The 27439-nt window shown below is 41.8% G+C and overlaps 3 protein-coding genes across 14 annotated transcripts in view; 2 read left to right on the top strand and 1 right to left on the bottom strand.

Moving 5' to 3' along the window:
- Positions 1-4339: 4339 nt before the first annotated feature.
- On the bottom strand, positions 4340-10038 carry LOC116846088 (erythroid differentiation-related factor 1). The gene is made up of 9 exons (XM_032819506.1): positions 9762-10038; positions 8575-9613; positions 7551-7979; positions 6697-7482; positions 6391-6588; positions 5943-6316; positions 5310-5628; positions 4927-5224; positions 4340-4803 (listed from the first exon to the last, which is right to left on the bottom strand). Exons 1-9 carry the CDS (start codon positions 9795-9797, stop codon positions 4659-4661), a joined length of 3624 nt encoding a protein of 1207 aa, XP_032675397.1. The 5' UTR covers positions 9798-10038; the 3' UTR covers positions 4340-4658.
- Positions 10039-11629: 1591 nt separating this feature from the next.
- LOC116846089 (phosrestin-2) lies at positions 11630-14211 on the top strand. Its single transcript, XM_032819507.1, has 2 exons — positions 11630-11998; positions 12363-14211. Exons 1-2 carry the CDS (start codon positions 11691-11693, stop codon positions 13189-13191), a joined length of 1137 nt encoding a protein of 378 aa, XP_032675398.1. The 5' UTR covers positions 11630-11690; the 3' UTR covers positions 13192-14211.
- A 692-nt stretch (positions 14212-14903) lies between these two features.
- LOC116846087 overlaps positions 14904-27439 on the top strand; it is a 126704-nt gene continuing 114168 nt past the window's right edge. For 3 of the 12 annotated variants that reach the window (XM_032819497.1, XM_032819495.1, XM_032819498.1), the window contains exon 1: positions 24431-26220. In XM_032819497.1, coding sequence (XP_032675388.1) covers positions 26184-26220 — 37 coding nt within the window. In that variant the 5' untranslated portion in view covers positions 24431-26183. Of the gene's footprint in view, positions 15448-24418; positions 26221-27439 lie in introns of those variants that run through there. The other 9 variants (XM_032819501.1, XM_032819496.1, XM_032819494.1 and 6 more) reach the window with 8 other exon arrangements.

The following is a 27439-nucleotide window of genomic DNA, read 5'->3' as shown; positions in this document are numbered from 1 at the left end:
TTTAACAGAATTCTGCAGACTCTAATTTGTTTAGAAAAAAACGTTTATAAATTTATGGGAGAGATCCTAAAAGTTGAAAGTACAAGCTTTTCTTAGTTAATTACAATGATTAAATTGAGCGAGTCACACGTTCTTTAAGCAACGTTCACAAAGCACTCATTGCTTACACAAGTGACATCTCATACGTAGTTTACGTATGACGATTGCCACTATTCTTTGTCACTATTCCTTCTGCTTTTTGACAGAATAGTGGCAGCATAAACGTCAGATGCAGGTACCCGTGTCATGCGGGTACCTGCGGAACCAGTTCTTATCTGTGTAGAACGGATAACGGATGGGTAATAGTCAGTTTTCTATAACCCGTATTAAAAGTTTTTTGAAACTCGTCCACGTGAAATACTCAGATTTGAATTTAGAGTTAGACTTGGATCTTTTATTTAAACTATATGAGATATTTACTCGCGACTCCCCAGTTGGATAATTCACATCTGACATCTGACATCTCTAAATTCACAAATCTGAGTATCTCACCTGAGCCAAGTTTCAAGTAATAACTATTAATACGTGTCTATATTGGCCGGTTCCATTTCCGAGTTCTAGTTTTCAGCGTCAAAAGTGTGCCCTGTCCTCTCGCGCACTGATTAATAACAATTGAGATCCGGATCATAATCCCCGCAGAGATTAATAACAATACAATTGCACGTGCGCATATCCGGTTCGGTAATCGATATTGTACACGGGAAGAAACGCACCGATAATGAATGAATATACTATGAGACATTATGACGTGAGTTCCAGCCGGGAAATCCTCCGGGCGATCCTATGCGTGCGCTTGCCGATATGGGGATAATAGAGCTTATTATGGTTGCATGTCAAGAAAAAAGCGCTCCCGCAAAAAAATGCAATAATCGTGAACGATAATCGTCTTTGTATCTCATTCGTGTTGCTTTATTCTTGACGCTTTGTTATCATTATTGATCATTTTATTCGTTGTCCTCTTTTTCTCCGCTGTCGTATGCGCGTCCCACTCAATCACTCACGACACTTGTACCATTTTAGAGCCTCGCGCTGCGTGTATGTGTGAAGTAAATCACGGTACGAAGATGAATTTACTAACTTCTCGGTCAGGACGTTTACGTTTAATTAATAATTAATTATAGATAAATTGCGATAATTTACGTAGATGACATAAATTATATATGAGTTGTCATCTGTGTAGACAATGAGTGCTCTGTAGATGTTTAAAAAAAGTGTGGCTCGCTCAATAATTAACTAAGAAAAACTAGTATTTTTATTTAATTTTTAGAATATCTGTAAATTTATGAATGTTATCTAGACAAGTTAGAATCTGTAGAATTCTCTATATTTACGTTCTTATCTCTTTTCAGTATTAAAACTACCAATCTATCGCATATCAAATAAAAATTTCATGCAACTTATTATATGTTTTAAATATTGTATTTATAATTTTCATTTCATTATGTGACAGATTTATATATCCAACTGTGAAGGTAAAAATATAATTGAAGAATTCTGTGGACCTTAATTTTGTTTAGAAAACAATGTTTATGTATAAATTTACATAAGGATTCTAAAAATTAAATAAATCCCGATATAAATTTATGAAATAAAGACGAAGTGTATTCAGTAGGGGTGAAGTTAAAGACTAAAATGAAATTAAAATTTCGTGCAATCTGTTACCTTTTTTAACACGTTCGCTATCACGGTTTATTCGGGGAATTCGCACCACAGACCACATCACATTTATATTCATGTAATTGTGCAAAACAGACTTGGTTGGTTTATATTGTGGATATACAAAGAAAGATGTCACATATATGACGTTGGTTAGCGAACACATGTCAAGTAAAATTGTAAATTTTGAGTAAAGATGAACCCTCGAAAAATGATCAACGTCACACATGTATGATGTTGGTAGTGAACATGTCAAACAATACATTCATAACCCAACTAACGGTATCATTACGTTAGTGTTGTAATTTCCCAGTCAACAATACGTATACATGCGATATAACACATGTGTTATGTAACAGTTACACTGTTGAGTGGGAAATTGTAACAGTATTGACATAATGTTACCATTAATTGGCGTTTGCTGGGAATTAATATCTCAAAACGTGTATAGTAGCTGCCTGATTTAATTTAATAATTTTTTTTTATGTATATTTCCATATAATTTATAATATTCTCTCTTTATCTATTAGGTATACAAATTAATTCTCGGCCTTTTTTTACCAACTTTAACATTTATTTATAAAAACATTAATACAAACTCAAACTTCAAAGTAATCTCCTTCGCTTTCTGTATATTTTTGCCATCTCTCAGGCAATTGTCGGATTCCAGATCGGAAAAATGATGGTAGTTTTGATTCAATGAATTCATCGAAGCTTTTTTTGACCTGTTCAACTAACTTGAATTGAGAATCAGTTAGGTAGTGTTGTAGGGATCGGAATACGTGGTAATCAGAAGGGGCTAAGTCTGGAGAATACGCCGCATGAAAGAGAATTTCCCCAGCCTAAATCTGAGATAGTTTTCAGAGTTTGTTTTGCTGTGTGGGGCCGGGCGTTATCCTGCAGCAGTATCACCGTCCTTCTCCCACTGCCAGTAAATAGCCTTTTTTCTTCAAATGCGTCATTCACACGAATCAGCTATTGTTGGTAGAGCTCAGAAGTAACGATCTGACCAGGTCGGAGCATCTGTATAGTGGATCACGTCTTTCTGATCCCATCAAATGCATAACAACACTTTTTGCATGGATGTTCGGTTTTGCGGTGCTCGTTGATGGCTCACCTGGACAAACATGTTTTTGGCCTCTTAGAATTATCGTACAATATCCAATTTTTATCACAAGTAACAATTTTGTGCAAAAAATCCTTTTTCTTTAAAGCAAGGAGAGAGCAGTATCGTGGCGTCTGCTTTTGTTTTCGGGAGTGAGCTCATGACCCACCGGGATTCCTTGCGAATCCTCCCCAGCTTCTGTAGGTGATAGGAGATGATTTGCTGTGTCACTCCAAATGCATTTACAAGTTTCAGTTGAGTTTGGCAAGGATTCTCGTCCAAAATTTGCTCCAACTCTTCGTCTTCCACTCTTTTTGGTTGACCAGGGCGTACATTATCTTGAAATTTCCCTCTCGAAACTATTGGAACCATTTTTTACACGTGCTGTATGATACAGCGTTTTCACCCAAAGCCGACAAATCATTTCTCTCGCCTCAACCGCGTTTCTTTTAAGTTGAAAATGCAAAAAAAAGGCAGTGTCTCAAATGTTGCTTTTCGAGCAACACTCCGTCTACAACTGATTTTTCAGGTTATATTTACAATAGGATCAAGTATTATACTTCATCTTAAAGCTAAAAGACTTTAAAATAACTATATGGGAAAAAATTCCAATTTGAATAGATTCTGTAGTCAATAAAATTAAAAGGGGCCGAGAATTAATTTGTACACCTAATAGTTTAGATTATCTACGTAAAAAAGACGGTATATATATACATTTGTATATCTAACATATATAATACGTAAACAATCCGTGCAGACGTAATCTTGAAATCTGTAATACAACTCTAGCCTGAGGTCTCTCTTTCTCTCTTTCTTTCTCTCTCTCGCGCGCGCGCATGTTTTCGAAAAGATACCTGACGAAACAGATATCACAGCAAAGCCGATGACGCGAAAACGTTTCTGCTGCACGCACCGTCGAGCTCAATAACACTGATTTACCAGACTCTTGCGCCCCTCTTTCTCCTTTAATCTTCCACTCTGACCGTGCTTTCGCCTTTCCCTTCTCGACCACGCAACAACGGTTCATCTCGGATTCTCTAATAAATGAGTTTTTTATCGAGTTTCCGGTCGACCGAGCGACGGGCGCGGCCCGCTCGCTCTCGTGTATATCAGAAACTTATACAAGCCGGCACGGCTGAGCGCGCGTAGCCTCATTCAAACTCTCATACCGCCATCCGTCTTCCCGCTGGCGGCCGGAGACACGGAGAACGCGTACCGAACTTCGACCTTAGCGATAGATTTAGACTTCAACTTCACCCTCCAACCCTGTCTTTATTTCAATCAAGATGTCGTGCCCACACATGCACACCGCCCATTCCCCCCATCCCGTCATCGCTTCCTCGTCAGGTAGGAGCCGCCACGGCGAAATTCGGGGATTAATTAGTCGCGATAAAGGGCGCCGAGGAGAAATCGTCAGTTTCTCGGGAGAATTCGTGAGGTCTTTCCGAAATTTCAGAAAGCAACGGTTATTTCCGTGGGAAGTAATGGACGATTTTCGGTTTCGCGAATGGAAAAATTGCGCTTGGAGACTACGTGGCATATGTGAGCTATTCTTTTTATTTCTGGAATAAAAATACATATTTTATTTACATAGGACAGACTAAAAAGATCATTCTCTTTCTTATTACACTGTACGATGTAGTGAAAAGTGTCAGTATTCTTTCTTAGTCAGTTATAACTTTCTCGCCTAAGATAACGATCGTTGTTACCGCCTTGCTCCGCTCTGTACACGCTACGTGATTTCAAAAGACCGATGGAACTATCATGTTTCGTCGATCTTCCAAAAAGTAGCTCCCGTATTATACATAATTACAGGCTCCGTACAAGTTCTTAATTACACAGGCTGCTATTGGTCGGATTAAATCGAATCCGTCCGCGGTATCATATCGCTGAGTTCTTGCAGAAGAACTTTCATGTGCTTCACTAGCGCAAACCCGGACATCGCATCCGCTCGCAACGTACGGGCATAACACTGTCTGTACTGATTGCTGAGAGTCTCGTTCCTGAAATTTTATCGAAAAGAATCACCACATTAAATTAAGACACTTCCGTGACTTCTCATTTGTGACGCGATCTACGCTCGTTTTGTGAACAACCGCGCATATATAGATTTGAAAACGACGTACTCTTTCTTATTGCATCCGGGATTTTTGCTGAGAAACAACTTGGTTAACGAACGTAGAATAAATTGCACTCTTTGCTCGAGCAGAACGATGAGCTTCTCCTCCTCGTCCCTCAACTTCTGATCCTCGGCCGCTTCTTCGCGTGCAGCTACGTCATCCTCCGCTTCATCGTCGACTGTCTCATTCTTGTCCTTGGTCGCGTTATTGCGTTCGTAGAGCAACTCTATGATGGGTATACATTGCAAAATCAAGTCCAAAGCGTTCTGATACGCCTTTACCTTACTATTGAAAGTTGTGCCACCTGAAAACGCGAATGCAATGTCCTATTATAACAGGAAAGTCAAACGAACAGTAAATAGTAACTCTTCCAAAGGGAATTGACATACTGCGCGCTTGGTATTCCAACAGAGCGACTCTCTCCAATTGCAGCGTCAAAAATTCCTTTGTCTGTTCTAACGACAGCAATAGCTTCGCCGCTTTATCGTAATACAGCTTGCACAACTGTAAGCTTGTCTTCTTCTTGGTGTTATCCATATCAGACTCGAGTTCCCTGTACACGCGATGATACAACGAAGCCAATCGATGCTGGATGTTCGCGGCACGGAACTGATAGACTGGCTGTCGCGACCCCGGTGTGTCTACTTCGCAATGCTTCAATGCTTTTTGAAGCATATCGACCACTTCTCTTTCTAATTCCTCCTCGCTCTGCAATAGAAACAATTTGTTTAGTTAATTCGTGGTATAGTCACGGCACTTGACGTGTTAATGAAGTTTTCCTTGTCAAAAAATGGCGTGATACAACATTCATAAAATGAACAACGTCGACTCATTATTTTTGTAGACTTCTAACGAGAATTTTCTATATTTTCCTTCTAATACCAGACTTCCTACTTAATAGATAAAACGACAAATATTTATTTTTAGGTTTTTAAGCTTTTGTTAGTAATTAACAGTAAACAAGGCGGCAATCAACGTGTTAGTCTGTGCGTACGGATAGCATGAAATTTTATTCATATCACCTTTTGTCCAACAATCGGATAATCTTGCAACATCGTGGCCCTTGAGTACAATGTGGTGGACAAATCCCATGTCACCGTATCCCAAATAGTCGGATTCGTTTTCCTCTCGCCCAACACCTGTAGGGCTCTCTGATAACTCGCAAGCGCCTTGTTGTAAAACTGTCGTTCTTGAGCGTTTTGCTTCGCATGCATGTGCGCGCAGAGACGCATCAATCGACCCGTATTCGAATGAAGGAGCGCCAGATTTGCTTCGTCGTGAACAGCCTCGAAGGCTCTGATACCGGCTTCCAGGTGGTTCAGTGAACAGGTAAGAAGTGCAGTCACGTTCCTCGAGCTCGGCAAGTCTTCTGCTCGTCTTTCTTGCTGGCATGGCGCTATACAACATATATAACAATTTCTCGATTAACAAATGACACGAGTCCATCATTTCTCGACGAAACACAATTACCTCCCATTTGGAAAGTACCGCCCGCTTGATTCATGAATAGCACGCCGAGCTCGTTGTGGATGTTCCCCAAACGTCTCAGCAAGTTATTTTTATCCATATCGATTGGTTCTAACGACAATGCCTTATTATAACACTTGTGAGAGGAAATCAAAGTGGATTCTAGACTCTCCAATCTCGTCGGGAGTAATTCGGCAACGTCTGTAACAAGATACACGTCAGAAAGCTACGATTACTTATACAAATACACACACTATAACACACACATATTAATTGCGCTGTTAAGTGCGTGTACATTTCGACATTTACTCATATCCAAGTCTTCCATCCTGTACAACTCCTCGATTATCTTCTCCTCCGTTTCATCCTTCGTCTCATAATCTTTCCTGTGCTTCTCCACGTTGGCCCAATCCTGCACGACCATAAAGCAGCAGTCTCCCGCGCGACCCAACATGTAGCTGATCGACTTGTTGTTTCGCACGCTGCAGAAAATCTCCAATATCTTTTGGCAATACAACACCTCCAGTACGTATCTCAGAGAGGCGCCGTAATTTTTGTTGACGTATTCTTTCTCGGCGAGCACGGCGAATATCAACGACGCCTTCTCGTACAAGAGCGTCTTCAAATGAGCGTTCCAACTGACGTTGTCGCTCTTCTTCGGTGCTTGCCACGTGGGCAAAGTCTGCGTGTTCGGTTTGCATAGCAGCGCGTTCTCATTCGTTGCCTCCATCGCGACATTCTTCTCGCTCTTCTTCTTCTTCTGCTTAGTCTTCTTCTTGTACGCGGGATTGTGACTCTCTAGATTCTTCTCTGTAGCCACGTTTCGCTCTTGCTGGTTTAACGGCGCATACGGCATGGGGATTGCTTGAAACGGCTTCGCCACGTTAGGATGCATCTCCTCGTACTCGCGTTTCTCTTTCTCGTGCTCCTCCGCTTTCTTCTGTTCCTCGTCGCTGTTGTCCTCGGTCGGGAAATATTGAAGGCACTCTAGACCGTAAGTGACATGTTCCAAACCGGACAGGCATCTCTCCTCTATCGTACCGGAGATGGGTGGCGCCTTGAACTTTGGTTGCTCGCGTTCCATTTGCTCCTTCACTGTGAACACGATTTTAATTCGTAAGACAATTCTGAAGATGACTGAAATGTCGATAATTTTTACTTACTGTTGGCTAAGGTTAAGGATTTGATGGCCGCACATGCTTCTTCTTCTTCCTCCTCCTCCTCCTCTTCTTCCTTCTCAGTTTCGTGGTTTGTACTGTATTCGCTTTGCGCGTCTTCCTCGTCGCTTTGATCCGACAGTCCGGGGCTAGCTGGATCCGTGTCTGATGGTACGTAGAGATCCGAAAGCATAAAATGCGCGGATGTAACGATCTGTGGGTATTTCTCTTTGGGTAACAGCTGAATACAATTCTTCAGCAGCATTCTGATCGTGCCCTGATGACGATGGTAATCAGACGAGTATTTCATGTTACGAGCTACTCTGTATAATAACATTGCAACGGGCACAGTAAAGGGATTTTGCCCCTTCTCCTCTGAAACATCGCTGCATAATGATGTTAGATCATATAGCTTCACAACGTCGTCATCCTTACCTAACAAAAATATTCAGATAAGAACACATTCCTTTAGCTGTAAGCTTTGTAAAAGATACATCTAGATATATAGCTAGGCATTCAATAAAATATTATTATCATCAACTTTTATCATTAAGCAAACATATTATCAAGGCTCCTGACTTCAGTGCTGTGATCGATGACATCAAAAGCATACTATAAAAAACGCATGCTATAAATTGTTACGTGCTATTGTCAAATAAAAATATTTGTATGAAAGAACACTTTCTTTCAGAATTATTTTTTTTTCTTGACAGTCAACAAATAGTCTTGAATTAAATCAGATAGCACAGAGAATTCAAAAAGAATTCAGTTGTATGTCACCAATTCTGAGTATTTTCAGACACAAAAAGAATTCTTCAGAATTCAGTTCAGTGAACAGAATTCTTTTTGCATCTAAAAATGAACTCAGAATTGGTGACGTAAGACTGAATTCTTTTTGAATTCTCTGTATTATCTGAGATGACATGCAACCTTCCTTTTTAGACTATCTTTTTTACGATTTTTCCACGTCACTTCTGACATCATCAATCCAGAATTCCGCAGCAAGAAGACCAAGAGCCTTAATACTTACCCTTAAACAGCCAATAGGTATGGCCAGCCTTCGTCGCATTATTTTTCAGAAAACTCAATATATTCTGAGCGACGTCTCTGATCACTTTGGGACTAAATTTTGAATGGTCCATGTTTGGAAGGTCCTCCGTCTTTATCAGTTCGTATTTCTGCACGATACCATGCAGATGGTAACACATTACTACCTCTGGAACATTGCACATTAAATTATCTAGCCAATAGTCAATTCCTGTCAAAACATTGATAGGTTTCGACATGTCTCTTAATCGTAAACTTATACACGGGTGCGTCTGGCCGCCGAATATCGGCATGTCAGTTCCAACGAGCATCTGTATATTTTCAAACGTCCATACAACGTTCCTCGCGAAATTATGGTTATAATTCGGATCAGGTACTTTCTCCTCCTGCGTCGGCTCAGGTAGACATGGTTCTAACGTTTTTACAGGTAACTCAGGTTTTTCATTCTGCTTCTCTGTATCTGCGAGCACGATGGAATGGTAGAGAAACTTGGACACCAAGTTCCTCTGCTGCAAGCTACTTCTACTGTATGCCTTGTGGAAGAGGCGTTTCTCCGTATCACCCAGATTTTGAAAGATATGCTCATAAAAGAACTCCTTCAGCCACTCCCAGTCATTCTCGGCTTGTCTCAACAGATACTTGTGGATATCAAAATCATCCAGCAATAATGTATTCTCAATACGATGCACCATCATTGAGATTACACCATGATTGTAAGGTAGCTTTAGTAACTTTTTAATATTTTCTGCATCAGATACAACGTCAACTTCACCGACACAGTCTGGAAACATATGTGCCATGCGAAAACTAGAAAACCCTGTGCTCTGAGACCAAACATTTTGTAACCCATAACTTTCTGCTGAGCTGCTGAGCCAATTGCTAGGTGGCATATTCAGATCTGTGTTACATTGTAATTGAGCATACGTTGCTGGTGTTTGAACCGCAGAATATTTCACTACTGCGGTGGATTTCACTGGCTTCTTTGGAGAGTCTGGTGGTATAGCTAGAGCCATTGTCTTCATCTATAATATTTTGATTATGCAACGTTTAAAACATATATTTAACAACATACTTTTATACATAATTTGTTAATAACTCGAAAGTTATACGTTATTTGCAAGAAGTAAAATAATATTTTGTATGTATTGAAATGTTGGCATATCAACTTACGGCATCATCGGATATGATATCCGAATTCTTTAACATCTTCGTGCATTGATCGTTTTCCACATGTATCTTCCCAAAATAATCACTGTATTCTGGATAATTCTAGAAGGCCCGGATTGTCCAACCGGCTATAATATAAATAATACATGTGCGGTTAGGAACAGACAATATTTATCGATTAATCGATATTTGATTCCGCCTTCGTCAAGAAAGATCGATTCGATATTTTACAATTTGAATGATCTTCATAGATTTTTAATAGAAGGTTGTTCCTTAGAATAATATTACTTTATTACTATATAAACCTACTATTAAAAAATGCAAATTCTTCTCTACAATTATAGAATATAACTTACAACTAGATATATCTGACATACCGTTGAGTCATACTACTTGAAAGAAAAATATGTTAACATTAAAAATTCCACACACATCACACACAACTGTATACAATATTATATATATATATGTATATATAATTATAACAACTGTTTATACGATATATATGGTTATACCATCAGGAATTATGAAATTTGTTTTATGTTGATATTACAGACACATCGACTACGGATGGCTTCTATATGTCTCTAAACCGGTTTCTTGCTGCTATATAAAGTCACAATCACGGAAGCCTGAGAACGATTGACCATGATTGCGATTTAGCAGTAACTTTATTTCGAAGCGCCTCAAAAGAAGTGAGGATGAACTACGTAACCAACATCCACGACTCTTCTGAGGGTAATTGAGGTAAGAGATAATATTCACAAGGTTCGCATCTCGGCTGAACAAATCAGAAATGGTTTGAGTCTCGGCTAAATCAGTTTTGTGTAATTTTGTATAAAAATTGATTTAGCTAGCACACTAAACTCTTTTACACATCTTTAGCTAAGACTCAAACCTAAAGATTTGAGGTAATTATTTTAGTTTAAACCGTAGTTATACTTATTTTTGGAGATTGTGGTAGCAAGTAAAATAAGTACTCAGACAGCACAAATGTCCAAAATCGAGTCATAAGATGTCTTTAGGATGTCTTTAAGACATCTTTAAGACAACACCTTATAAACTTGTTTTAAAGATGTTTTTTTAAAGACGTTTCTTATGACCCGAATTTGGACATTGTGCTGTCTGGGTAATATCCATTTGGACGAGGCTCGACCACTTTCTGTTGGTTTGACCGAGATTTGTATCGATTAAAGGATAATAATAAGAAGGAATAATATTAAACCATCTTTTATTTTTATGTAGAATTATTTTTTCAGTTCGGAGTTGGACATTACATATTTTTATGTTAACATAAAAAAATTACATTGGTAATATTGTATCTTATTGCATGTTAATAAATCGTTTTTTATTATGTAGCATATTCAATTATACAATTAATCATACGAAAGAACATATCAAATCAAGAAAGAATACATTCAAAGTTGTGCATTTCGATTTTAAAACCTCGAAGCCTTTAATATCGAAACGAAGCCTAAGAAGGCCGAAGATCAGTGACATGAGTCAAAGTTACGAAAATGCATATTATGATTGTCTCTACGAAAAAGGAAAGGAAGGAAACGAGAAAAGACTATGCATAGAGATGCATGCTCGTGAAAGTTTCCTTTTTATTTATATTAATGCTACATTAAAAAAAAAAATATATATATACATATATATCCTGGAAATTAAATTATTCATACTTAGGGAGGAATGAGCAGCATACTGCGTCGTAAATAATCCACATCATGCGCGAATATCTCGAAAACGCAGAAGTCACAGCGCGTGCAAGCTAAACGCTGCTTCATCCGCGTGCCTAAACGACTTAAGAAACCCTTGTAAGTCTATCATGCGTCACCACCAGCCCACCCGATATATATAAGCCCTCCACCCAGTCGTTCGACAATCTAGTCATCTTCCGAACGAGTAAAAGAAAGCAGATATCTTTTTACCATGGTGGCGAACTTCAAGGTCTACAAGAAGTGTTCGCCCAATGGGAAGCTCGCGGTTTACTTGGGCAAACGCGATTTTGTCGACTATCTGTCTGGTATCGAGCCGGTGGACGGGGTAGTCCTGATTAATCAGGACTACGTGGACAGCGGCAGGAAGGTATGGTGCCAACTGGTATGCAGTTTCCGGTACGGTCGCGAAGAGGACGAGGTAATGGGCCTAAATTTCCAAAAGGATCTTTACCTGGCATCGGAACAGATCTTCCCGCAGATTAAGAAGCCTGAGTCCAACCCCACCAAGTTACAGGACAGGTCGGAATTTCTTTTAACTATAATTATAAAAGATAAAAAAGGATATCGAGAAACGTATCTGTCTTTAAACTCGACGAGTCTTAGTGAAATATTAAATAGAGAATGCGTTAAATAGAGTCGTGCGATATATAATAGATCTGAAGAATGTTAACGGTTTGAGAGACCGTGCTAGTCTCTTGATGACAACTCTCTCTATCTCAATCATACGGATATTTATTACCAAGTATTTGATATCTTTGTCGCCTCGAAATATTTTTAATAAATCAAATGTGAAATATGGAATCGAGTTAAATTATAAGATTAGTAAACGGAGAATTGCGCACAATATAATTAATAAGGATTACGACACGTGTGCGCCAAACAGGTTGCTGAAGAAACTGGGCTCGAACGCGGTACCCTTCACCTTCACCTTTCCGCAGTGCTCGCCGTCCAGCGTGACCCTTCAGCCCGGGCCAAACGAGACCGGCGAGCCCTGCGGCGTCAGCTACTACGTGAAGGTCTACTGCGGCGAGACGGAAACCGATGTGACCCACAAGCGCAGTACCATCGCGATGGGTGTCCGGAAAATTCAGTACGCGCCCACTAAGCAGGGTCGCCAGCCTTGCACAGTGGTGCGCAAGGACTTCCTCTTAAGTCCGGGCGAGCTCGAGCTCGAGGTCACGTTGGACAAGCAGTTGTACCATCACGACGAGACGATAGTCGTCAACGTGTGCGTGCGCAACAACAGCAACAAGGTGGTGAAGAAGATCAAGGCACTGGTGCAGCAAGGTATCGACGTGGTGATCTTCCAGAACGGCCAATTCAGGACGGTGATCGCCGCGGTCGAGACCCAAGACGGCTGCCCTATCAACCCGGGATCGAACCTGCAGAAGGTGCTTTACCTCAAGCCCGACATGGAGAGTAACAAGTTCCGCCGTGGCATCGCCTTGGACGGCATGATGAAGAGGGAGGAGAGCGAGCTCGCGTCCAGCACTCTGCTCACCTCGCCTGACGTGCGCGACTCCTTCGGCATCATCGTGTCCTACGCGGTCAAGGTCAAGCTTTACTTGGGCGCGTTGGGCGGCGAACTGACAGCCGAGTTGCCGTTTATCCTCATGAGAGCCAACCCGTCCGAGCGGGTCAAGCTCATACCCACGGATAGCGTGATGATCGAGGACATCCCGCAGGAGAAAGAGGAAAAAGTCAGCTCTTAGATTAACTGAGCTCTTAGATTAACCGGGTTCTTAAGTGAACTAACTTGATTCTCGAAGGACGTCCTCGGCTCCTCGTGACTTCGACTCGTTCCTAATATCAGACAGCACAAATTACTAAAAGATGTATAAAAGTAAGTCACTAAAAAAATGGGATGTCTCTTGGATGTCTTTTAGTAGGTTGTGCTGTCTAGGATTCATTGGTTCGTCTATTGAACTTACTATAGATAGCGGTGAGGACCAGGAATGTTCTCAAAGATATTCTGAAACTGTCTAACGGACGTCCACGTACGTCAGGCGTTTTTAATATATCATTGATCGACCATTTTCAATATTGTTCAACCTTTGCTGGTCTTGTCTTATCATTGTCTTGTCTTATCATTGTCAAATCTCGAGATAATTCATAGACTGGCCAACAATGTTAGACCCAAAGAAAGACACGAGTTTCCACGTAATCGATCAACAATGTGTGGTCTTTTAGGATTTACCTGACGTTCTGTATCGTTCGAATGAACGTAGCGCTCCCGCAGTGCGAGAGATGCGCTAATTGGCGAATTGATTCGCATCGGCTACACGAGAGGAGCACTGGACCAATTAGTTAATTAGTCTTATACTTACGGACATAGCGCTAGTTCGTTTATATAGTTATATAATCGGTATACTCGTACTTCTCAGGAAGAGCGATTTATTGCGGCGTGTATCAATCTCTTTGATATGTACGCGAAATTCCCCATGAAATTCACATTATACTGTCCAGCAATTTTATCCTCTCGCTGAGATTTAAATTATCGTACTCAACGTCCAGTGGCGGCTCTTACTAGCTTATGTTTCTGACTAGTTGTTTATCTTCAGAGCCTCTCAGTATCTTTCTTGAAATTCGCTAAATCACGCGTATTACCGAAGCCGCGCCAATCCCCCACCGACGAGGTCCCCGCAGATCGCACGTCACTTTCATTTAACTAGGAAATGCGCGGCACAATTGTCACGTACATCTGGTAAGATCAATAAAAGATACCAAACGTACGCACTATCGATGTTCCTCGTCTAAAACTACGTCGGGGCAACGATCACGACCCTTTCCTTTGCAGTACAACCCTTACCCTCGCGTGCATTTCTTAATTAAACTCCTTCACGCCGATCGCGTTCGAATCTCGAAGCCGAGGAGATCTCGCAAACGCGGTCCCGGAGTCACTCAGACACGACGAAACAGAATGTGCGTCGATATCTGCCTCTCGTCCGGGAATCTCGTCCATGGGCATTCGGGGCCCTATGAGAAACCACAAGGCAGCGGGCACTCTTGGCCGCTCCGACTCGCTCGCTCGCGTGCTTGCTCTGCCACATACGGGGTGTCGATCTAATTCCCGACTTCCTGCCGAGGAGAAGCGTCCGAGGCGAAGGGCACGGGCGGCTGGGTGAAGGAAAACCACCCGATACATGCGATGGGCGTCGGTGGAGCGGCGGAAGGAGACGGAGACGGCGTCGCCATTGGAACGAGAGAGACGGCTGGGAAGAGGGAGACGCAGGGGAAGAGAGAGAGAGAGAGAAAGAGGGGGAGGAAAGGAGGGAAAGAGAAGGAGAGAACGAGTGGAAAGAGGAAGAGGGACAGGAAGAGAGGCAACATTGGCGGCATAACGAAGAGAGGGAAGGCAGAGAGAGGGAGAGTGCGAGAGAGAGAAAGAGCAAGACAACAAATCGGAGAGTGCGAAGGGGTCGGTCGACCGGCTCCGCGATCCGGAGCTTCGAAGCCGAGTGTCAGTCAGGCTCGAGACACCCGCGCGAACGGTACGAGAGCGGCGGTGGTTGCTTCCCTTTTCGGTACGTTCCTCAGATGCGCCCCCTTCAGCGTTCTCCACCCACTCAGGCGAAACAATAATCTCTCCCTGCTTGTCAGTCAGTCAGTCAGTCAGTCAGTCAGTCGGTCTGCCTGTCCACTTGCTGACCTTCCTCTCTCTCTATATTTCGGAGCAGTGTCGCGCGGAGTGTTGTACGAGAGGCGCAGGAGAGAGAGAGAGAGAGCGCGCGGTTCGCTGGTTATCACCCCGGCGTTGCTCGTTATCACCCCGCACACTGCTCCTCCTCCTCCTCCTGCTCCTACGGTCCCTCTTTCGCCGCATTGTGTGCTCGCGATCACCCGGCAGCGCGACGAAGGACTCCCGGCGAGCGCGGAGAGCACACGGCTAGCGGATAGCAGGTCTTGCAGGCTCGACGACGAGGACGAGGACGCAACGAGGAGGCGGCTGTAGGCATCAGCGGCCTAGTGTGAGTACACTTAACAGCCGAACACACCAGCCTGACTATCACCTAGCCACTTAGCTTTAGCCCTCATTCGCGCTACCCCAACTCGCCCATCTCCTCCGCGCTCGCCGCTCATTCTCGTCCGCGCGACTTTCTTCGTCAACTGCATCCTCTAGACGAGGGAGGCCACGGAGGGCCTGTCTCGTGGCCCCAGACGTCGCAATCGATTTCCTCGTACCCCGCCATCGCCGCCACCGCCGCCGCCAACGCCGCCAACGATGACGAGCCCTCGCCCTTCCAACGCCCGCACGTTGGTTCTCGCTTTCCCTCTTTCTTTCTCTTTCTGTCGCATCTCGCGATTTCGCGAATTCATGAGCCTCGAGACGACGGGCTCTCGTGGCATCCTGAAGATGTCACTCGGCGGGGGCGACGAGGTGCGCGACGAGGGCTATCGACCCGCGACCGACGACGTGCTCGACGACGAGGACCGCGGGACGTGTGTGCGTCCGGGGAATTTCGGTGCGAATCGCGCGGAAGGGCTTGAGAATCGCGTTGGATGCTGCGTCTCGCGTGTGGATGACGATCGTTTCGAGAAGGAGTCCTCAGGAGTCTTTCGAGAAATTGCTCGTCACGCCCGTATTTTGACCTTCGTTCAAAGCGACATGTTTACCGTGAGCGTTCGAATACGAGGGCGATTCGTTCAATACGAAAGCTAAGTTGAGTTCAACAGCAATACGAAACGGCAGTAGAAATTAGCCGCGTTTCGCACTGAATGCGCGAGAAATATGTAAGGTACATTTAATTTCGAAGATGCAGTATGGTCGAACCACACATAAATCTGCTCGTGCCAACCAGATTCAATGTTAAGTCTGGTTGGCACGAGCAGATTTATGTGTAGGGCAGCCATATTGTTTTTCCTGTGCAGTTATAATCGGGACTATTTTGGAGCAACTTCGCGGAGGAGCGGCTCGCGTAGGGACGCGATTTTAATTTCGAGTCGCACGAGGATACGCCGGTTCTCGATGCCGCTTTCACTTTAAATGATGACATTTGATGATCCTAGTATCTTCACGCATTGCCCTATCAGACAATGAATTTCGATAATCGCGGAAATGAGGGAGCCAAGTATTAAAAGTCGAGGTTCAGTTTTTCGTTGGAAACGGTGTTATGTAAAACGATGCACGTAATATCGGACACGGTGCGTTTTGCCTCTCGATAATATCTTGCTCAAACAAAGATAACTCGAAGATACTCGTTGGAGAAGGAGAAAACGGAGTATCGGTTAATCGCACGAGAGAGCCGATCTTTGAAGATCTCGCCTGAGCGATAAACTTAACACGTGACAGGAGCTGAATAGAGTACGAGCTTCGTACACGTACACCTTCGTAACGGATTCCGTGCCGAATGATTAATACGCCACTGTTTGTAAATATAGCGGTCACGAGTGAAAAACTAGCTGGCCGTGGTGGCTGAGGTTGCGAGAAGTGCTACCGCGACGAGTAGCGAGCGCGACGAGTAGAAATTTCTAGGAGGAAGTGTTCCTTCGTCGCTGTCGGCCCGGTCATGGTATACCTGGTTGTTTATGGCGCCATAATAGTGAGAGTGCTTACACGAGAATACATCTCGAGGAGAAACACGGCCCGGGAATTTCGTTGAGGCGCTTTTATTTGAGCCCCGACCTCGACGAAAGCTCCGTTTCGCGGAGCCGTCGTCGATCTTTTGGCACGCGAGCCGCGCCAAACTTCATTTCTCTCGTGTGGAACAACGATTGCAAGGACACGGAAACGAGGGAGACTTTTGTCAAGGAGAAATCGACCTCGGAAACCTCCCGAAAACTTTGGCCAAAGCAAACTCTTTTTTGGCAAAATACAGACGCGAACTGCAAAGTTTGATATATTTACAAAGATGGCCTCGCAGCTCGCGATGTTTCAATCTTCAGACTCACGGAGAAAATACTATTGTTTTCCTTCGTATAAATTCTTTCCAATTTTACTAGATTTCTAGCAGTGCAGGGATAGACTGCCAGCAATTTGTCGTACTAAGGGCCGGTTGTTCCAACTTCTTGGTAAATTAACTGATAGTTAAAGCATATGTCTGTCTTTATTTTCTTTCAATGTAGGCAAAGGCAGACATATGATTTAACTATCAGTTAACTTACCAAGAAATTGGGACAACCGGTCCTATGGAACAGCAATAAAATTTCATACTACATATAAACAGGCTCTCAGGAACGCGCGACATGTACTGACATACATCAGTGTGAATATAATTCAATTATAAAATTTTTCCAGACTTAACGTAAAAAAACTTGAAATTTCACAATCCTAGCTCTCAGGATTAGTTTACGTGAAATACTGACAGTGCATTAATACTGTCAAACATTATTACATTCTCACAATTTAAATATTCGTATCAACAGCCGTGTTTAACTATTTATGCTTGTTTTATTTCTTTTTTGTTCATGGTAAATTTCGCTAGAATTTTAACCAAATTTTTAATGGCACATTAAAATATAAGTAGCAGATATGATATAAAAGGCAGAATGTTAATCTTTTCCGCGGATAGAAAACTCTATGGTAATCTTTACTATAAAATTCTTTTCATGTAAGAATAAATTATTGCGAATATTATATTTTACGCAAAATACACACGTCATTGATACTTTACAGTTCCTAAAATATAAATAGCATATTGAAATGAAAAATAAAAGAATAGTTACTGCGGAATGTCGATCTATTCCCGGTTAAGATTCTCTACAGTAACTCTTGTTATAAAATTCTCTTTATATAGAGATAAATTATCGCGGATATTATATCTTATGCAAAGAAAAAACACAAGCAGAGAGAGAGAGAGAGAGAGAGCTCAAACTACATTTGCATCCGCGAATTAATCATAACAAACCTGAAAATAATCGAAAACGGCGCGATAAATAATCGCGGATCATTAGATCGCTCGCGATGCCAGCGGAAATGCTCGGACGGATCGATTTCGACTCGCTCGGCGATTGCGAATCTCTCCTCGTTATCGGGAAGCACTTTTGCATTCGGTCGCGCGCATACTCGTCGTAGCTTACTCTTACTCCCGCCTTCACTTCGTCCGGATCGACCGGTCGGTCGCGAGCCGCATCCACGGCTTCGTTCCAACCTCGTGGAGTTCCGTTAATTATCTCGTCTCACTGAATAAAATATACTCCTGCCAGATCCCGGTTACCGATGTAACTTGTCTCTCCTGAGAAATTAGACGTGTCATGGTTAACACCTCTTGCGGATCTTCGCGTCGCTTTAAAGCCCAGAATCCGTTCCGTCGTCCAAGACGTAAATCATCCGTTCGTTGCGAGCTCGTGGAATACGCCATTCGGGTTGTTTTGTTTCGCGAGTGAAAAATCGAATTTTCGAGAGAATATCGAAATACTGAAACACTGGGAGAATATTGAAAAACGCCGAAATACCGTGCAAATATCGATAACCCTCGGGAGCGCGAATTGCGGACGAGCGACGTCATCGACGAATATGTGTCCATTTTCCGAATTAATCACGATTCACTCGACGACATCTCTCTTTCTCTCTCTTTCTCCCTCTCCCTCTCTCTCTCTCTCTCTCTCTCTATCCCTCGATATGACCGCATGAGCGCGACCTCGTCGAAAGCGAGTCACCTCTATCATCGTCCCAGTTACTCTCGTACGGCTTCGCCGTCGAAGTCTCCTTTCGTGATTTACATGTGGTCGGCCGACGGCCGCAAATAACGAACCGCCTCTGCCCCGTCTTGCACCCGGGACCGTCGCCGTACCACCACCGTCGAGATTCGGACGCGGATAAGTCCGGTTCTTCGCCATCGATCGTCGTCCGATTCCCCCGCGAACGTCTCGACACGGCGAGATCGGCGCGCGAGATGATTTTACGCTGACGATGGAGAAAAGCGTTCTTTATCGTTTTATTAATCTCTATCATCTAATTTATCTTTTTAAAATATCTAATTTTCACATACACATACATACATTGTTTTTTGTTTTGATTCTAGACAGAAACCATGTTTGGAACAAGAATGGGACTTCCACTTGATATCGTAATAGAATAAAAAATTTTGGGGAAAATTTCGGCGTTCTTATCATATGTTGCATCCGGGAATATACTGGGAAAAGTCCATAAGAGATACAAAGTTTTCAGATCGCTCTTATCATTTACAGCTATTACTTTATCACGCAATAAATTATTTATTATATATTTCATTCTAAATATTTCTCTCTTTTTCTCTTATCCTAAACAATATATCTTGCATGTCGTAAAAAAATCAGGTTTTGCTAGCGTGTCAATGATTAAGGGGGACCAATAATTAAGTGTATCACCCTAAATAATTTCGACAAAGTCAAGTTGCCGTTACACGCGCGAATGGATAAATTTCATGCAATATATCTTGCATGTGTATTCCTTTATTATTTCATATGACGCGATCAGTTATTTATTATATATTTTATTATAAATATTTATTTCTCTCTCTCTCAATCTTATTCTAAGTAACATGTCTTGCATGTCATATTCCTCTCATGTCTCGTGTGTCGACCTTGCCGACGACCCTTTACCTCACGGTGAAATTCGCGAGTCCGCCGGTGGTGGATCTTGCGATTACTGCACGTGCTGAAAACGTGCGCTCGTCTCGGCTACCTTGCGAGCTTGCTGACGAAGCCAACGACGGCCGGTCCTGGTCTATCGTATATATGCACGCGCAGATACGCTCGTGTGAGGCTCGCTTCTCTCTTTTGCGAGTCTGTCCCGAGCGTGCCTACCTTACGGAGGATTCGAGTCGCGCCGCGCCGCCCCGTCGTCGAACGTGACCGCACGGAAACGGCGCGATTCGCGCTCGGAATCCTTAACGTGTCCACCACGTTGCTGTTTCTCCAAGCCAGCTGGAATCCCGTGCACTACATTCCGCACAGCTCGCTCTCTAAATCCTGGTTAACCCTTTCCGGGACCTGTGCGGCGCACATCGCAGCCGCGTCGCGTCGCGGGACGTCGCATGGGGCAAGCCACTTCGGCTTTTCAGGACAATTTGAAGTAATTGAGGTTTCTACGGTTTGAAATTTATCCATTCGCGCGTGTAACGGCAACTTACTTCACGGAAAAAAAGGTTTGGTCGAATTAACCAAATATCTGGTCGAATATGAGCGATCAAGAAATTCCGATTGAAGTAACCCGAATTTTGTTTAAGTCAACCAAAGGTCTTGTTAACTTAAACAGAATTCGGGTTACTTCAATCGGAATTTCTGAATCGTTCATATTCGACCAGATATTTGGTTAATTCAAATCTTTTTTTCCGTGTTGACTTTGTCAAGATTATTTAGAGCGATACATTCAATTATTGGTTCCCCTTAATCGTTGACACGCTAGCAAAACCTGACTTTTTTTTACGACGGTTGACTTGTTCACATAGTTATAAAAATCTTCTTCAGAATCATAAAGGACTTCATAAACTTCCTAAGAGAACCATAAACTTGCCTGCACTTTAAGAGTCGTCGTTACGTTCTAAAGACACTAGTCTGTGAATCGATCATATATCGCGTAAATTCATGAAAAATAAAAAGTTTTGTTGAACTTGTCAATGAAACTGTTCATTTCTCATGAATTTTCTCGAAAGAAACAGATACATGATCGCGATTCACAGGCTAGACATGCTACGACTTTAAACTGCGAGCGTATTGTAGACGACTCTAAAGCGCAAGCAAGAAATCTAACTGCAATGCTGGTCATAAGAAAAACTAGGTTTTTCTGAAGTCAATGATTAAAGGCCATTCTACAATTGCGTAAGCGTGATTGTAAACGGTTGTAAATGATTACGACAATCAATCAGAATAATGCAATCAGTAAATAAAACACTCTGGTTGATTCTTACGTTCACGACGGGGGAAGTTAACAATTCGGCATTTTGTTGTATATCCTTGTCACTCGGCCATGATGTCCGAATCATTAATTTCTCGGGAATGCAGACTTTAATAAGTGATGCAAAATTCGACGGATTGTCGATGATTTTATTGGTTGATGAATAGATTCTAAATCAAACAATTACCTGAAAAGCGGCGGAGAGTGGTGGATCAGGATGACAGATAGGTTAAACATGGAATATACACATACACATATGCACTATTTCATGAGCATCAATTGAAGAAATAGGACTGTGGGTCCGACGAACTTTCACAAGTTCCTGATAGATTCTGTTTTCCCTTTTGCCTGCACGACACGAGCACGAGGAGATACAGTTTTCCTCGTGAAGCTGCTCGACGATCCCCCCGAGAGAGCAGGCGCGAACAATACAGCTGTTCATGAGCGAGCGAGCGGCCGCGACTCCCTGCGACTCGAGAAACGCAAACGACCGTCGCTGACATTCATTCGCGATGCGACCAGGGACAAAGGTCGCGTCTGGATTAACAACAAGCGTCGCGCGAATTGGGGGACGCGCCTCCTCGGTAATTAGCGGGCGACACGCTCTCGCGCCATGGAGACGCGCGTGCCGATGCGCTTTCATTTTCTACGACAATCCGAGGGGGCCAACGGAACCCGTCAGATGTCAAAGAGCTCGCATCGACGTGGCAGGAGGGGCAACGGGGGAGAGGCGGGGGCAAGAATTCCCGAACACAGAGCGCCTTTTGTCCGGGGACCTGACGCGAGCGCGAAGGCCGTCGACCCACCAAACGGACGAGTCGTCGAGTTTTCAGCGATACCGGCCGGCCAAAGACGCGCATCGCGCGCATCCGGCGCGCGCGATCGCGATACGCGTAAACGCCCGCATTAATTTGCGCGAGCGCGTCGGCGACAATTATAGACGCGTTCTCGCGTGTGCGACTCGCGGAACGACGCCGCGACGAGGTACGCAGAGGAGGAGGAGGAGAAGAGAGGAGAGGCCCTCGCGTTCACATCCGTTCCCACAATCGACGATCGAAATACGAAGGAAGGTGTGCGAAGGGTGGTCTGCGTACATTGCTTGTATACGGGGTGTCCTCGCAGAAAAAAGGACATTCCTCTTTGGGAGATATATTTATTTTTGTGACATGTTAATCTTCAAGTGAGATTAGACAGCATTAGACGAAAATAAGTTGTGTATTTACTGTCAAATATATTTTATATTTAATTCAACACAAATAATTGTTTAAATTCAAGACGATATAAAATTTTTCCGATAGAATTATATATCGTTGATTATGTAACAATGATTGTTAATTTGTGTATGTTAGCTTCAAGTGGATAGGAGAAAATTCGAAGCATAAAAATTACATTCTCTCAATTCAATATCTTGTGTACTTTCCACTAATGAAAATTATTTTTGAATAATAAAAACATATGTTTTTCTTCGTGTTAATATATATAATATAAAATGTATTATTGCAAGTAACTCACTTCCATTTAACGCCATGTAATCTTATTTGGAGATAAACATTTAAAAAATAAAGATATTTTCCAAACAAGAATGTCCCTTTTTCTGTGCTAAAATGTATATGTCTACAAGTGATTTTAAAATGCGGTTTACACGCTTCTCTCTTGATGCAATTCGAAACACTGCTGGAGTCTCATAAGAGAACTTGGTTTTGAATAATATCCAAAAAGTGTTGGACATTAATCGATTGAAATAGTAGTTGCTAATCGATTGAATAATATAACAGTAGTAGTTGTATAATAATAGTAGTTGTTAATCGATGAAATAATCGTCAAATCAATAGTTATAATTAACTATGTATAAAAACACGAATAACTTCCGTTATAAAGTCGGTTTAAATTAATTATTAATGAAACATTAATTAATTATAAATACTGATTACTCATGAATCGATTAAATTATTCGTGGTTACACATATAATGACTGATACGTTTTGATTACTGATTCAGTCAGATAAAATTTTAATTGATTGACTCTTTCATTACTGATTTAAAGTGACTGCGCGATTCCCTCCAGAACTTTTTTTAATAAGCTCATCTAGATTTCTTTTCTCTTTATTGCTGCTTTCTTTAAAGAATTTTGAAAAATACAATACAAAATATATTTAATTTGTATCTGCTATGAGTAAGCAAAAAATATACAATAGTTTAAATAATTCAAAAGGAATTTAATATTTTACCACAAAACTTTTCCGGACATTTCCAGACCACTTAAACGGTTAATGTCCAACATTGCCTCAGAAAATAATAGCTTCGCTACAAGTGTCACATATGCGTGACAGCAAAGATTCTTTTTGCTATGTCTATATATTATCAGACTAAATCTGTTTTAAACAATTAAGACATTACATAAAAAGAAGGAAAATACCAAGTGGTCTGTGCGAAAAGTTCTCCAAATAAAAACTCTGAACGTGTCAGATTTTCTCATTGGACTACGTTGCGCATCACATTGCGTCGAGAGAAAAATCGACGGAAGAAAAGTGTCCCGACCGTATTGAAATAAAATGTGTATATATGTAAGTACATACGCTTCCTGAATTTTGCCAGTATCATTGTTTTTGGCTGGTTCCTGTTCGATGCTCTCCGCATGCAATGCAACGTGCCAAAAGTGCACCCTCATTGTAGACACTAAGCTTCGCACGCTATCGCATACAATGGCCTTCGAATAGTCATGTAAGAGACACGAGGAATATTACATTATAATGCTAATTCTCTCGCGCAAGCGCGCGTTATTGCTTAGCTGTGACGTTTCGTTGACATGTGACGCGCGACGAATCAACGACAGAGAAAGAAAGAGGAGAGAGAAAGGGAATCAGATAAGAATCGATAATGCATCCCGATACAATTATAAAAGCTTAATTTCATTTGCTCAAACCATTAAATTTCCTAAACCATCCTGGATTTCGCTTGAATCTTAATATCTCTATTAAATAAAATTACATTTTCTCTCATTAATATCTCTCTATTAAATAAAATAATTTAAATAAAATGAAATATTAAATTATGTTAAAGTTAAAATATAATGTTAAAATAAAGTTAAAATAATGTTAAAATAAAGGAATAAAATAAAATTTCGAGAGAGATTTCACTGCTGATTTCAATTTCGCTGTAATTCATTCTGGATGTCGCTTGAATATTAACATCTCCATTGAATGAAAGCCCATTGATAAATACGTGTTTCTCACTTTTTTAACGATAACGTATGCCGAGCGTGTCGAAGTTCAAACAGAAACATTTAAAGGCCAAAACGTATCGCCCATATGTCTCGGTGATATCTCGCTACGCCCCTGATGCGAGGTATTGCGGTATGAATCGATGCATTCGAGTGCACGCACGAGATGCGCGGCGAATGTCTCGCTGCAGAAAAACGCGGCGTTTCGCGAGGAGCGTAACGAACTCACCGTGAGTCATCGGCACGAAAATAAAGCGTGAGGAAGCTCGTGTGACCCCGGCCGATAAAAAGGCTTAACAACGGTGACCGCAACCGCGGGTGCATCATGCACGTAGCGCCGGGCCGAGAGGTAGAAGACGCGGGGAGATCCGCGCGAGAAACACTTCATTCCGCTTGTGAAAGGAAGAGAGACACCTCGCCAAGTAGCACTTGGCAACCTTGTCTTTTTTCTCTTCCTATTGCTGTCGTCTTCAGCCTAGGTTTCAATTAGACCAGAGGCTCTATTAGCAGGAAAAATCCGAAGAATTTTCGTGAGGGACAAACTCTTTCAAGTAGAAAGAGTGACTTCTAGCCAGTATGACTTCTGGCCAGGAATTCTGATTATTGGATGGTAACACTAGATAGTTTCTGATCAGTTTCTAATCAGTTGACTCGTGTCTAATCAAACTTCTTTTCCACGCGAAATTCTATCAAATAATTTTCGTCAATCGTTCGATTGTACATAGTAAAATATTATAAATTATTATTCAATAATAATTCTGTATAGAAATACAGAAGTCTATATAACGAGAAACATCTTAGAAGATAGAACAATAAATTACCGTCTAATAAATTGAATTTTATCCGAAATTTAAGTTGAACCGAACAATAAATTACCGTCCAATAAATTGAAGTACAAACTTGCAACAGTACTGGCCAATTTCTAGTTAGGTTTTCTTGGAAATGGTTCTACTTGGAATGTGATTTAGTCCCGAGAAATCGTCATCGACCGTCGGCGATACGTAATCTAGCGCGGAAGTTAGACTATCTTGCCGCAAGATTATCGCTATATTATCGTTCGTGGTCGAAAAGCTGTCCGCTTTAAAGACTGACGAGCGTATTCCACAAGATTCTCGACAGCGCGTCCGGCAACGTCGAAGTTGAACAAAATTCCTTCTTGAGACACACGATCGCGTGTAAATTCGCGCGATATATTTGCGTGTCACTCCTGTACGCCTGTGCGGTTTGAATGAACGGCTGTGCGCGGTGTGTACTTAGTGTAGCGTCTAGACTGATTGTATTTCAGTGCCTTGCCCCGGCAGATTTCCCTCCTAATTCGCACCTGCGCGTTACGAACCTGCGCGGCCCTTATGCATATTCAAAATAGCGCGGATTTCGCCAATTTCGCTTTTGCCGCAAGAAAGTGGGTTAACCGCGCGTGCGTTCGGCTCACCGATCGCCTTGTGCAATATATCGCGCAAGTAAAAATAGGAAACGACGAGATAGCAGCGAGAGTGCGAATACAATAACGCGTATTGTCATCAATCCGGGGACGCCACAGTTATCGGCACTACGTTTGATAAGCTACCACTGAGCGATACACCTTCTAGCCGACGTAGCGAGTAAACTAAAAGTTCGTGTAGCAAACACATGTGTGTCATTCAGAAATACGTTATTTAAACAGCAGATACATGTTGTCTATGTGGAAAAAAATATTTCGAAAGAAAGGTACGTAAGACAAGGAATTGGATATTTTTTATTAGTATATTTTTTTTCCCCGATCGAGTTATACGATGTGTATTTCGTTTCTTTCTAATGAATTTTTCGCAAAAAATCTCCTCTTATTTCTAATATATTAAATAATATAATTCTGATATATTAAATAATATTAAATGTATAAGAAAAGTTTTGATGTAAGTAACTTATTTATTTTTAGTATCGTTAAACTCTAATCACGAATAAAAAAGAATTAAATGTAACTAATCTTTCTAATAATTTTAACAAAATCCGCGTTATATATAATAGATAGTCACAAAATCTTGAAATTATTAACGATTTTATTCGCATCTTAACTAAAAAAATGATGTATTTTCGTATACAATACAAATTATTATAATTTTTGACAAATTAAAATATGTGATACTTTTTTCTTAAAGGTTCAAGTATGGACAAGAAGATCCTATGTTAATGTTAATTTCTTAAATTCATTTTCTGAAAAGTTACAATTTTTTTCATAAACTCATGTTTTTATCGCGTTTCCCTTTATAATTTCGATAAAATATTTAAATAAATATTTAGATAAGATGAAAAACTTAATCTTTTCACACATACACAACTACCAATGACGGGTTTAAATAAATATTTGCAATCATTTCTGTGAATGATGCTATTCTGCAGACTTTAAAGTATATTAATTATTTTTGATAGCTTTTTATTATTACTTTTACGGAACGTAAGTAAACGAAAAGCAAAACCATTGCCAGATTAAGGTGCCCAAAAGGTCCCCAAAACGTGTGTGTATCATATGGAAGTTAATTATATTTTTCCCGAAAATTTCCGATAGTTATACATACTGATTTTTAATTTCTTTTTCCATTTTATAAGTGATAAATTCCTGTAACGATTTGGAAAGCGGAAACGCGTTGACGAAACCATGACGCGGAAAAGTAGTCGTCGTCATCAGCGGCAACTTAGGGAACGAGGCTCAATAAATTATACTCGTTGCGTTCGTGATTACCAGGCGGTTCTTACTGTTTTCCCGCCCCTCGGCCGCGCCGCGTTTTTCCGTGCAACTCGCCGCGGAAGCATTAACACACTGTCTGCTCGCGACGGGACCCCGTTCAGAGTGCGTCTCCGACAAAGTGACTTCAAGTGCGGCGCAGTTCGTTCGTAATTACCGCAAAAGAAGCACGCCTGCCAAGAGTTTTCAGCGTTGGAATCTTATCGG

Source organism: Odontomachus brunneus, unplaced genomic scaffold (assembly GCF_010583005.1).
Source record: "Odontomachus brunneus isolate Ranch 3 - 2012 unplaced genomic scaffold, Obru_v1 Obru_scaffold_060, whole genome shotgun sequence".
Classification (NCBI taxonomy): Eukaryota; Metazoa; Arthropoda; class Insecta; order Hymenoptera; family Formicidae; genus Odontomachus; species Odontomachus brunneus.
This window is presented reverse-complemented; position numbering and strand designations above follow the sequence as displayed.